We start from the raw sequence: 13,128 nt of genomic DNA on the forward strand, positions 1-13,128 counted from the left end.
TTTCTGACTGTTTCCCTCTTTACTTTCATCTGGACTTTCTCTATCCCCAGCAGTTTCTCCTCATTGTGGGCCTTGCCCTGGAAAGGAGCTCCAGTGGGTCCCTTGTGGGTGCCAGATGACTCTAGCCCCTAATTCCTTCTAGTCTTGAACTCCTTGCATTCACCAGCTATTGACTGGGCAAAACCTCTCCCTGTACAGCAGCCGTTCTCTAACTGGCCCGCCATGCTTTCTACTCAACACCTGTCAGCTAGCTGGGGATTCTCCTGTTCTCAGTTTTATCTGTCATCCATTGCTTCCCTCTACTTTCTCCCTTACAGAAGTTGGTGGCTCATAGGTCTTGTGGTTGTGAAGTGGTTTATTCTCACCTAATTGCACATTGGGGTTCATGGATATACCTAGCTTTGTGGTAACTGCTTTCTGAGGGTTTTCGGTCTTGCTATTCAGGTACTCTTTTTTTTTTTTTTTTTTTTTTTGAGACAGAGCCTTGCTCTGTCACCTAGGCTGAGGTGCAGTGGCGCAATCTCGGCTCACTGCAACGTCTGCCTCCCGGGTTCAAGCGATTCTCCTGCCTCAGCCTCCCGAGTAGCTGGGATTATACCCATCACGATGCCTGGCTAATTTTTGCATTTTTAGTAGACATGGGGTTTCACCATGTTGGTCAGGCTGGTCTTTAACTCCTGACCTCAGGTGATCTTCCCACCTTGGCCTCCCAAAGTGCTGGGATTACACTCCTTTTTTTTTTTTGCAGAGATTCAAAGAGATTTCAAAATTCTGCTGCCTCCACCACCATCTTTCCATACTCCTCCCTTGCGAAGGCTTTAATTTGACATCAATGGTCTACTGTATGCATTGCTCAGCAAGTTTTTTTTTCACGCAACATGATTTTAAGATCTATACATGTTAAGGCATATAGGCCTAGGTCAAGCATCTTAATTACTCTATATTTCTTTACCATATAAATTCTGTATTTTATTTATTTATTCTTCTATCGAACATTCACAATTTGTTATAAGCTTTACTTTGTATTTTCACATCTCTGAGTTACAGAAGAAGAAGAAAAATATTATTACCATTTTACAGAAGGAAAACAGTGAAGAACAGGCACAGTTATCATTAAGCCTTGTTTTAACTGGTTGCCTTTCTGTGTGATAGACAACATTGGCAGGTATAACCTCAAGTTAGATGTTCTCTTTTTTTGCAAAGTTGCATCGTCCAAAGGTGAACGACTGACTAAAAATCCTATTTCCTAGATTATTCCCTCTTCTTAATATACTAGCAAAATATAAAACAACCCAAAACAAGATTGCTGGTTCAAGGTACCATCTTAGCTTCTTCTGACTTTGAACAGGAAATGTCAGAGTATGGTAAGATCAAGCGAGAGGCTGAAAGTCAGATTCTGGTGAAGTGGAAACTGGTATTTCACCAAGGGAAACAAGATAGATATTTTGATTTTTAATGATGGGTTCCCTTTTCAATTGGAGCAATTTTAAAGGATTAAGAAGGTTATTGGGGGTTATTTTATCAATTCTTGTTTTACCTCCAGCTGAAAATAGAACACTCAGTTCAGGTTAAAGGACACCATGGGCAGTATCGCTTCCATTTTATGGATGAGAAAAACAAGACACAGAAACAGAATGGTTATGTGAGTTGTATGGGGTGGCAAAGATAGATGTTCTCCTAGCTAAGGATTTCTCCTAGAAGACATAATAGGCCTGACCCACAGTGCCTACTGGGATCCAGTATTGCATTGCCTTCTGTCTGGTAGGCCAGGTGAATGGGGGATAGAAGGATATGAAATTAAGCACATAAACGCACAATTATTTTTAAATTATCTTTCAGTGAAGTATTACTTTCACCTCCAAAGCTAAAAAGTACAAAAAACAAAGCTTTAGCAGGGAAATCACGTAAGCACCATTCTTGAGAATAATCTCTTAGTAAGTCATGTTGCCTTTCCCTGTGCCCTGTAAGACAATTTTTTTCTAATCGTGCAAAGCATTTCCGACCCTCAGTTTCATCCACTGCTTTTGCCTCTGGCTCTCATTAGGAAGCACCTTGGAAGAATCTCAGAATTGTTAATGGAAAATGATTAATGGAATCATTCCCACTAGTCAGGGGTCAACAGAATCATATGCCCTGAGAGTCTTGCTATAACTTCACTTTCTTGGGTCACCTATGCAGAAATCTTATCTCTGTGGAATATAATTGTTAAAAACTCATGTAGTCTTAAAACGAAGAAGACACTTCGTGCCTACTCTGGAGGTTCTGAAGGTCTGAATGCATCCTAGAATATGTACTTATAAAATTGTGTGGTTGGCCAGGCGTGGTGGCTCATGCCTGTAATCCCAGCACTTTAGGAGGCCAAGGCGGGTGGATCACAATGTCAAGAGATCACAACCATTCTGGCCAACATGGTGAAACCCCGTCTCTACTAAAAATAAAAAAATTAGCTGGGCGTGGTGGCATGTGCCTATAGTCCCAGCTACTCGGGAGGCTGACGCAGAAGAATCGCTTGAACCCTGGAGGTGGAGGTTGCAGTGAGCTGAGATTGCACCACTGCACTCCAGCCTGGTGACAGAGCAAGACTCCGTCTCAAAAAAAAAATTATGTGGTCCCTTGGTCACGCTGTGCTTCAAGTTTGTATATAATAATGTATACATATGTAATAATGTATACATATTATACATATAATAATGTATAACAATATCTGCTGTACTTGAGGTAGATAAGGCATCAGATAAAATGTCCTAAGCACCTTGAAATGTATACTACAAATAACAAGGCCTTTTTTGGAGTAAAATATTTTAATCTCAGCTGAACCACTTGCTATGTTTGTAATCTTAAGCTCTCTAAGTCTTAATGTTCTTGTCTATAGAATGAGGATAAAAATAATTACTCCCTCAAAAGATTCTTTTTGTTTTTGAGGTCTCAATACATTTATTTTTGTTTTTATTTTTTATATATTTTTATTATACTTTAAGTTCTAGGGTACATTTAAACTTCCATTGTGGAAGACAGTGTGGCAATTCCTCAGGGATCTAGAACTAGAAAAGATTCTTACGAGAAAGGAAGTGATGGTAAACATGAAGATAACTTACAAATTGGAATGTCCTACATTTTATTTACACATACATCTGTATACACCCAATGTATGATAACTGCTTAATTGGTCTTATTTTAACTTTTTTTGTCCTTTGGAATAGCCACATTTTCTTTTTTCTATGCTGTTCCAAGTCTCTTTTAATCTGTAGAAATTAAATATTCTTGTATGATCCTTGTCACAGGCAGAGTTAACAGTATAATTTTTACTTTAGCTAGGTTGCTGTCAATATGTTAATGCCAAATTTTTCTTCAGGTGTATCAGTAACAATCAGGTTACCATCTGATCATGGCTGACTGGGGATAGCTGGCTCTTTCTGGAGATTTTGCATACTTCTGCTTTGTACCCTTACGTATTGATCTCAGAATTTCGCTCTCAGAGGGCATTTCATGTCCCATATCAGCCATTGCTCCAGGGGCCTCTCAAGCTAACAATCACAGAAGACTCTACTGGAAACTTTTCAAATGGTCCTCCTCAGGGAGGGAGGAACCTGCAGCCATTCGCTTTGACTTGAGCTAAACGGAATTCTAAGACACACACACACACACACACACACACACACACACACACACACACTGCTTATCTTACCAGAAAGAAGATGAATTTTCTCTGCCTTTCAGCCAGTATTAGAAGTTTATCAAAGAACACCCTAATGTCTGTTTTTAAATTGCTCTGCTCTAGGCTAAGTCAGTTCTGCATTAGCAGCACTTTTAACTTTTTTCCAAAGCTCCTTCATTTAATTTGGAAAGTCTCTTACAAAAGTCCCCAAACTTAGCAGACACTATAGTGAAAGGGACCAAATCCTACACCCACATTTTTCAGATGAGGAAATAGAAGTCCAGAAAGGGGATGTAATTTCTCCAAGGCCAGAAGCCAGTGGGCTGGTACTGAATGAAATGCAAGTCTCTGAGTATACTGTGACATCAGAGCTTCTTGACCCCCTCCACAGTAGCACCCCTAAAAAGGATCCCAAGGGAGAGGGAATCTGTATTTAAACACTTTTATTAAACTACAATTCACATACTATACAGTTCACTCATTTAAAGTGTACAATTTAGTGACTTTCAATATAGTCATAGAGTTGTGTGTTCATCAGTCACCACAATCAATTTTAGAACATTTTCATTACACCAGAAACCACATGCCTTTTAGAATCCCCCAAACACCCATTCTTTCCAGCCCTAAGCAACCATTAATCTACTTTCTGTGTCTATGACTTTGCCTGTTTTGGGCATTTGATATAAATGGAATCATACAATATCTGCTCTTGTGTGACTGATTTCTTTCTCTTAGCATAGTGTTTTAGAGATTCACTATGTTGTAGCGTGTATTATAACCTTATTACTTTTTATGGCTGAATAATATTGCATTGTATGGGCATACCATGTTTGTTGATCTGTTAGCTGATGGGTATTTGAGCAGTTTACATTTCTTGGCTGTTATGCAAAATGCTGCTATAAAAATTTGTGTACATGTTTCTGTGTGGACATCTGTATATATATATGGTAGAATTGCTGGATCACATAGTAACTCTATGTTAAACAGTCTGAGGAGCTGGTAGGCTGGTTACAAACTGGCTGCACCAGTTTACATTGCCATCAGCATTGTACAAGCTTCTGATTTCTCCACATCCTCACCAACACATATTATTCTCTCTTTTATTATAGCACATTATAGTGGATATGAAGTTGTATCTCATTTTGACTTCGAATTGCATTTCCTTGGTAGCTAATGATGTTGAGTATCTTTTCATGTGGCTTTTGGACACTGGTATATCTTCTCTGGAAAACCATCTATTCAGATCCTTTGTACACATTTTAATTGGACTATTTGTCTTTTTATTATTGAGTTGTAATAGTCCTTTATATATTCTAGCACTGTGATAGGTCATTTGATATATGACTGGCAAAAATTTTCTCCCATTCTGTGGGCTGTCTTTTTACTTTCTGTTGGTGTTCTATGAAGCACAAAACTTATTTTTATTTTAATGAAGTCAAGTTTGTCTGTTTTTTTTTTTTTGTTGCTGCTTGTGCTTTTGGTGTCATACCTAAGAAAACATTGCCTAACCCAAAGTCACTAAGATTTATTCCAATGTTTTCTTGTAGGAATTTTATGGTTTTCGCTCTTACATTTAGGTCTTTGACCCATTTTGAGTTAATTTTTGTATATGGTGTGAAGTGAGTGTCCAAATTCTTTCTTTTGCCTGTGGCTATCCAGTTGTCCCAGCACCGTTCGTTAAATTCCTCCAATGAAATGGTCTTTGCACTTTTGCTGAAAATCATTTGACTAAATGTTAGGGTTTGTTTCTGAACTATTGATTCTATTTCATCGATCCATATGTCTGTCTTTATGTTAATACCATGCTATCTTGATTACAGTAGCTGTCTAGCTTTGAAATTGGGAAATGTCAGTCCTCCAACTTTGTTCTTATCTTTCAATATTGTTTTGGTGTTCTGAGTCGCTTGACTTTTCGTATGAATGTTAGGATCTGCTGCTGAGTTTCTGCAAAGAAGTTAGCTAGGATTTTGGTAGAGACTGCATTGAATCTATGGATCAGTTTGGGAAGAATTGCCCTCTTAATATTAAGTCTGCCAATTCATGAATATGGAATGTCTTTCCATTTATTTAGGTCTCCTTTAATTTCTTTTAACAATGTAGTTTTCAGAGTATATATTTTGCACTTTTTTTGGTTAAGTTTATTCCTAAGAATTTAGTTCTTTTTGATGCCACTGTAAATGGAATTGTTTTCCTTAATTTCAGTTTTTATTTGCTCACTTCTGCTACATAGAAATACAATTGGTTTTGCATATTGATCTTGTATCCTGCAACCTTACTGAACTTATTTATTAATTCTTATAGTTTTTAATAGATTCCTTAGGATTTTCTACATAGAAGATCATTATCAGCTACAAGATAGTTTTACGTCTTTACTTTCCAATCTGAATGCTTTTTATTTCTTTTTCTTGCCTAATTCTCCTGGCTAGAACTTATAATGTTGAATAAAAGTAGTGAATGCAGATATTCTTATATTTTCCTGATACTGAGGGGACAGTATTTAATTTTTCACCACTAAATATCATGTAAGTTGTCAGGTTTTTTGTAGATAACATTTATTAGGTTGAGGACGTTCCCTTTTATTCCTAATGAAATCATGAAGAAGTGTTATATTTTGTCAAATATCTTCTGCCTATATTGGATAATCATATGGGTTTTTTTATGTTGTTGGTATGGGAATAATACATTAACTGATTTTCAGATGTTAAACCAATTTTGCATTCCTGGGATAAATCCCACCTGATCGTGGTGTATAATTTCTGTATTGCTGGATCTTATTTGCTAGTGTTTTGTTGAGGATCTTTGTGGTTATATTCATGAGAGATTCGGGTCTACATTCTTTCGGAGGAAGGATTCTGGTTTTAGTAACAGGGTAATATTAACCTCATAAGTAAGTTAAGAAATGGTCACTCTGCTTCCATTTTTTGGAAGAGTTCTTGATAAATTGTTATTAATTCTTTAATTTTTTGGTAGATTCGCCAGTGAATCCTATCTGGTGAAGCTAGCTGGTTTTAGGCTTTCCTTTGTGGGAAGTTTTTAATTACTAATTCAATCTCTTTACCTGTTATATGTTTCTTAAAATTGTCTATTTATTCTTGAGTCCATTTGGGCATTATGCGTCTTTCTAAGAATTTTGTTATTTTATCTAAGTTACCTAATTTATTGCCATGCACCTGTTCATAGCATTCTCTTATAATCCTTTTTATTTATTTAAGGTCACTCATAATGTGAGGACACAGTTTTAATTGCCTACTTGAAGAGCACAATTTATTTATTTATTTAATATTTATTTATTTATTTATTTATTTGAGACAGAGTTTCACTCTTGTTGCCCAGGCTGGAGTGCAATGGCGCGATCTTGGCTCACTGCAACCTCTGCCTCCTGGGTTCAAGCGATTCTCCTGCCTCAGCCTCCCTAGTAACTGGGATTACAAGCACCTGCCACTACACCCAGCTAATTTTTTTTTGTATTTTTAGGAGAGACGGGGTTTCACTATGTTGGCCAGGCTGCTCTCAAACTCCTGACCTCAGGTGATCCACCCGCCTTGCCCTCCCAAAGTGCTGGGATTACAGGCGTGAGCCACTGCGCCCAGCCGAGCACAGTGTATTTAAAGTCTGGTACTTTTTTGTCTAAAAAGTCATAGAATATATCTATTTGAATACAAAAATAATATTTCACATTATTTAACATTAAGCAAAATTGAACTACCAGGGAGCATTCCCATATTTATCTTGTTTCACCACTCCATCATCCAGCAAGGCCTGGGCCCCCCTATGTAAGATGCATAATAACAAGATAGATAGAAACTCCTCAGTCAGGGTTTTCTAGCTCTTTCCAGGACAACTGATCTGTCCCTAACTCTGCTAAGATCCTGAGTTGAATTACCAGGGCTCCACAGTAGACTCACAAGCTGGAGAAACAGGACCAAAGAGCTAACAAGTTTCACTGTGTGGATAGAGGAACTCACAAAACATTCATGTGCTCTCATAGGAGGTCGGGGGAGATTATGTTGTTAGTAGGTGTATGTGTGTGGAGTGTATCTGTGTCCTATGATGAAGGTGGCAGTGCAGGATCACCTGTAACTGTTATCTCCTTTTATCTCTGGGATAGCAACAGCAAAAACTAAGGACCCCAAGTGAAGTATTTTCCTTTGAATAAACACCAGAAAAGACCATTTCTAACAGAGCTATGTTTCAGATTATTGACTTTAATGCAAGTCTCATTTCTTTCAGCTTCAACAAATGGGGTCATAGCCAACGTTCAGATATTCCCTGTAGAAAAAAAAGAAAGAAAGAAAGAAAAGGAAAACCCAACATTTAACTGTGTTTTTAGAATAAATTGATTGATTGTCTTTAATCTGGACGGTTAGGTGACATTCACATAAACCTGAGATAGAAGTGATATTTAATGCATACATTAGCTGTAACATTTCCTTCAAATCCTTAAAATTAAATCAAATTAATCATAAATTAATCACTCAGCTTTAGTTCCTAGTAAAGATAATCATTATTAAGGTGTGTTAAATTCGTCGCAATAAAAATATATTCAATTTCCCTCTTTATTTTTTTTAGAAAAACTGTTCTTGAAAACCACCTGCTATTTAGTCATCGACAAGTTTGGATCAGACATCATAAAACTGTGAGTATACCATGACACATAACTCTGATTCCATTGCTGGGACATGGGAGGAACAAGAAAACTGGGAGGTGGGAGGCTCTGTGTTCAGCTTGATGCACTTACTGGACAGGGCTCAAGGTGTTATTCCAGCTCTCACTAATAATAGTGGAAAATTGGAACCTGATTTGGATCCTTCATCGCTCTACGCAAAGGCTCCCCTTGAATTACAGTGTGGCAACCTGTATTTGGGTGATTGAACCTTTCTCCTGAGCCCTCTCCGCCTCCCTGGATTCCCAGGCCACATCTCCTCTCCCCACTTAGCTGGTTTCCTGGCTTCTCTCCACCTCCGTACTCCCAGCCCTTGCTCCTCTCATTACCACGGTCTGCTTTTTCTTTTACTGTTTTTCTTTTTTTTCCTTTTTTTTTTTTTTTTTTCCTGAGACAGAGTCTTGCTCTGTAGCCCAGGCTGGAGTGCAGTGGTGTGATCTTGGCTCACTGCAACCTCCGCCTCCCGGGTTCAAGCAATTCTCCTGCCTTAGCCTAAGAGGCTGGGATTACGGGCATGCGCCACCACACCGGCTAATTTTTGTATTCTTAGTAGAGGTGGAGTTTCATCATGTTGGCCAGGATAGTCTCAAACTCTTGACCTCATGATCCGCCCACCTTGGCCTCTCAAAGTGCTGGGATTACAGGCATGAGCCACCAGGCCCGGCTACCGTTTTTCTTTTTTGAGCTCAGGGCACTGAATCAAATAAGCCCTATTTCTCAGTTCATGGCACTCTCTTATCAATGATCCACACGCGGCTGTCTTACACTTACTTATTATATTCTTATTTAGTTACTTCGAATACTGAAATAAGCTCCCGAACCCACCACCCAAAACAAAGTCTAGGACCTTGACAATAACTTTCTCTGCCCCTATGGTCCCTCCCCTTTATTCTCAGGCTTTTCCCACCCAAGTGAGCATCGTCCTAAATTCCATGTTCATTCTTCTCCTGCTTTCTATAAAAAAAATTATGGAGGTTTTTCTATAGTTTCATTATGTATAAAATATACAAATATAAATCATTCATTATCATATAATACATGTTATTATATTTTATAATTTATTATACATAAATTACATGTTTAATTGCTTTCTGGTTTTAACTCTTGTGAACAGTGCTTCTAGGAACATTCTCTTTTTTTTAAACTTTAAGTTCTGGGATACATGTGCTGTATGTGCAGGTTTGTTACACAGGTATACATGTGCCATGGTGGTTTGCTGCACCTACCAACCGTTATCTGGGTTTTAAGCCCCACATTCATTAGATATTTGTCCTAATGCTCTCCCTCCCTTTTCCCCAACCCTCTGACAGGCCCTGGTGTGTGATGTTCCCCTCCCTGTGTCCATGTGTTTGCATTGTTCAACTCTCACTTATGAGTGAGAACATGTGGTGTTTGGTTTTCTGATCTTGTGATAGTTTGCTGAGAATGATGGTTTCCAGCTTCATCCATGTCCCTGCAAAGGACATGCACTCATCCTTTTTACAGCTGCATAGTATTCCATGGTGTATATGTGCCACATTTTCTTTATGCAGTCTATCATTGATGGGCATTTGGGTTGGTTCCTAGGAACATCCTTACATGATTCCTCTTCAAGGGGCCATTAGCCTTACAGCAGAGATGTTCACAGGACAGCATCCCCCTCTACAACAGGGTAGCCTAGAGTCACAAAATTTTAAAGACAGAAGAAGGAACTTAAAATCATAAAGGCAGGGAGGTCATCAGTGATCTGTCGTACTGTGCACCTGCCTCTCTTAATAGCGATCTCGGTCTGTTATGGCAAACAATTTTTCATAACCCCTGGGCTGTGTTTGGAAGGCAGGGACACTTTATTCTTAGCTAGTGCCACTATTATTGCCACTGCCTCCTAACAGGACTCCAGGCCTACAAACTTGCCCATTGCCCTGCAATTTCATAATCTACATTATAGCTAGACTAGTATGTTTTAATGCAAACCTAACTATGGTACTCCCTTAACGTAAAATTATTCGAAGTCTTCACATCCTCTGTAGGACTCCTAGCCCCATACACAAGGTTCATCGGGAACTGGTTTCTTCTTTTTTTTTTTTTTTGAGACAGAGTCTGGCTCTGTCGCCCAGGCTGGAGTGCAGTGGCGCAATCTCGGCTCACTGCAAGCTCCACCTCCCGGGTTCATGCCATTCTCCTGCCTCAGCCTCTCCGAGTAGCTGGGACTACAGGCGCCCGCCACCACGCCCGGCTAATTTTTTTGTATTTTTAGTAGAGACGCGATTTCACCGTGGTCTCGATCTCCTGACCTCGTGATCCGCCCGCCTCGGCCTCCCAAAGTGCTGGGATTACAAGCGTGAGCCACCGCGCCCGGCCTAGGAACTGGTTTCTGAGGGCATTTCTAGACTCATCCCTTGCCACTCCATAGCATATTGCACTCCAAACCACTTGTGGTCTCCCCACACACCAGGTTTCTGCCTCAGGATCTTTGTATGAGATGTTCACTCAGCTTGGCACATCCAATGCCTCTACCCCCTACCTCTACCCCAAACAAATCTTATGAACCCACTCCCACACACACAGGCAAACAGGCACATACACAAACACACACACAAATGTGCACACACACAGACATGCACACATGCACACACACATTCACACACATGCACATGAGCACATCCACACTCATACAGACATGTACATTCATGAGCATACACACATTTTCCTAATGGCCTGTACAAGCCTGTAGCATGGCATTTACCACAGCTGTTTGTAACTGAATTATCCATTTACGTTTCCAAGTTGCTAACTAGATGGAAAACCTTTTGAGGGCCAGGACTACATTTTATTCATCTTTGCATCTATCTGCAGGTACTTAGCAAAATACTGACTATATGTTTATGAAAGTACAAAAGAAAGTAAGAAAAAGAGGTAGGAAGGGTTGGGGGGAAAAGGAGAGAGCTTTTTATCTCCAGGCACAGATGCGACACTTAAACATAGAAAGTCTTCAATAAGTGTTTGATGAATTAATAAATTTTTTAAAAAAGTATGATTACAGATGAGCCGTGACCAGACTGCTGTGAAGAAAGTTTTTTAAAAGTATGAAGACAGAAAAAAAAGAAACTCTTTTCGTCTATTCAATGAATCTATTTATACACCTAGTAGGAGCCGAGATCAGGGAACCAGATCAGCAAGCTGAAAAGTCTCAGAACTCAAAGGGGGCAGTACATGCAAGTGTCCAAAAGGGGGTGCCAGAGAGCAGCTCCCAAGAGCAGTGTGCTGGGAGTTACCGAGAAGTGGCCTGGGGTAATTCAGACACAACTTGCTCCTCTGTACCTGGCTATAGAGTGGTGAGTGTGAGAACTAGTGAAGCACAAGCAGCAGAGAAAGGACAGACAGACACAGTACTCATCACTGCAGATACAAACTGTACAGCATGTGAACTGTACAAGAGACAAGAAGGCATAGGTACAGACAAAGAATGGGACCAGCAGCCAGGCGTGGTGGCTCACGCCTGTAATCTCAGCAGTTTGGGAGGCCGAGGCGGGCGGATCACGAGGTCGGGAGATCGAGACCATCCTGGCCAACATTGTCTCTACTAAATACAAAATAATTAGCCGGGTGTGGTGGCGTGCGCCTGTAGTCCCAGCTACTCGGGAGCTTGAGGCAGGGGAATCGCTTGAACCCTGGAGACGGAGGTTGCAGCGAGCTGAGATGATGCCACTGCACTCCAGCCTGAGTCACATTTTTCTTTCTAATAAAGAGACTAATTCTCACTAGCATGAGGTGGGCCACTTTTGAAGAACCACAGATGTAATAAATGAATAAACAACAGATGTCTGATCACCCCTTCATGATTCTGTCCACCATGTGTTTTGTTTGTCCATAATTTCCCACTATGTGTATTAGGTTGTGAGCTGATAGAAATTTTTCCTTACTGGGCATGTTCTTCATACAGCTTGTTTTAAGCCACCAGACACAGCTCGAGATTGATGCAGACCCTGAAAATGACAACCTCATGATTTAGTTTTAGTTGAATATCAGTCTTCCAATATTAAATGTATTTTCTAACTCAAAGGGCATCCTTCCTCATTATTTCACACCGCTCAGTTCTCAATAATTCATGGACTAATTATGCAGCAATTACATTTCCTTCCCACAGGCAGAGCCACAAGATGTTAAAAAAAAAAAAGGATACCGGAGAACTCAGGGGTTCCCCCAAGAACCTGAGTCATGCAGGGAGGAGCTACTTCGGGGGGCAGCCCAATCCCAGCCAGTGACCACAGCTGGGTCCCCCTCTGTGGGGCCCAGACCGCCACTGCTCTCTCCATTACTGTAGCAAGCCTGACTCTGGTCTCTGTATGGCTGTGTTGTTTTCTGGTATCTATTTATGCTTCTCTCTATATCAATCACAGATTCTTATATCCTAAGCCCAGGAGCGCTCTGAGATCAGGACAGTCATAAACTACTAACAGCAGTTTTAAGAAGAAAATGCAAAACAGAATTGACAACAATTATGGTATACCTTAGATGTAATTAATGGCTTTGGGAGAGGCATTAAAAATACAAGGCAGAGCCACTGCACTCTGTGACTCATGCCTGTAATCCCAGCACTTTGGGAGGCCGAGGCGGGTGGATCACTTGAGGTCAGGAGTTTGAGACCAGCCTAACCAACATGGTGAAACCTTGTCTTTACTAAAACTATAAAAATTAGCCAGGCATGGTGGTGGGTGCCTGTAATCTCAGCTACTCGGGAGGCTGAGGCAGAAGAATCGCTTGAACCCAGGAGGTGGAGGTTGCAATGAGCCAAAATCATGCCACTGCACTCCAGCCTGGGCAATAGAGA

The 13,128-nt window shown here is 40.2% G+C and overlaps 1 protein-coding gene across 5 annotated transcripts in view; it reads left to right on the top strand.

Moving 5' to 3' along the window:
• AOAH (acyloxyacyl hydrolase) overlaps positions 1–13,128 on the top strand; it is a 216,500-nt gene that overhangs the window by 54,151 nt on the left and 149,221 nt on the right. For all 5 annotated transcript variants that reach the window (XM_055293408.2, XM_055293407.2, XM_055293410.2 and 2 more), the window contains one exon: positions 8,225–8,291. In XM_055293408.2, the coding sequence (XP_055149383.1) occupies positions 8,225–8,291 (67 nt within the window). The remainder of the gene's footprint in view (positions 1–8,224; positions 8,292–13,128) is intronic.

This window comes from Symphalangus syndactylus, chromosome 9 (assembly GCF_028878055.3).
Source record: "Symphalangus syndactylus isolate Jambi chromosome 9, NHGRI_mSymSyn1-v2.1_pri, whole genome shotgun sequence".
Lineage (NCBI taxonomy): Eukaryota > Metazoa > Chordata > Mammalia > Primates > Hylobatidae > Symphalangus > Symphalangus syndactylus.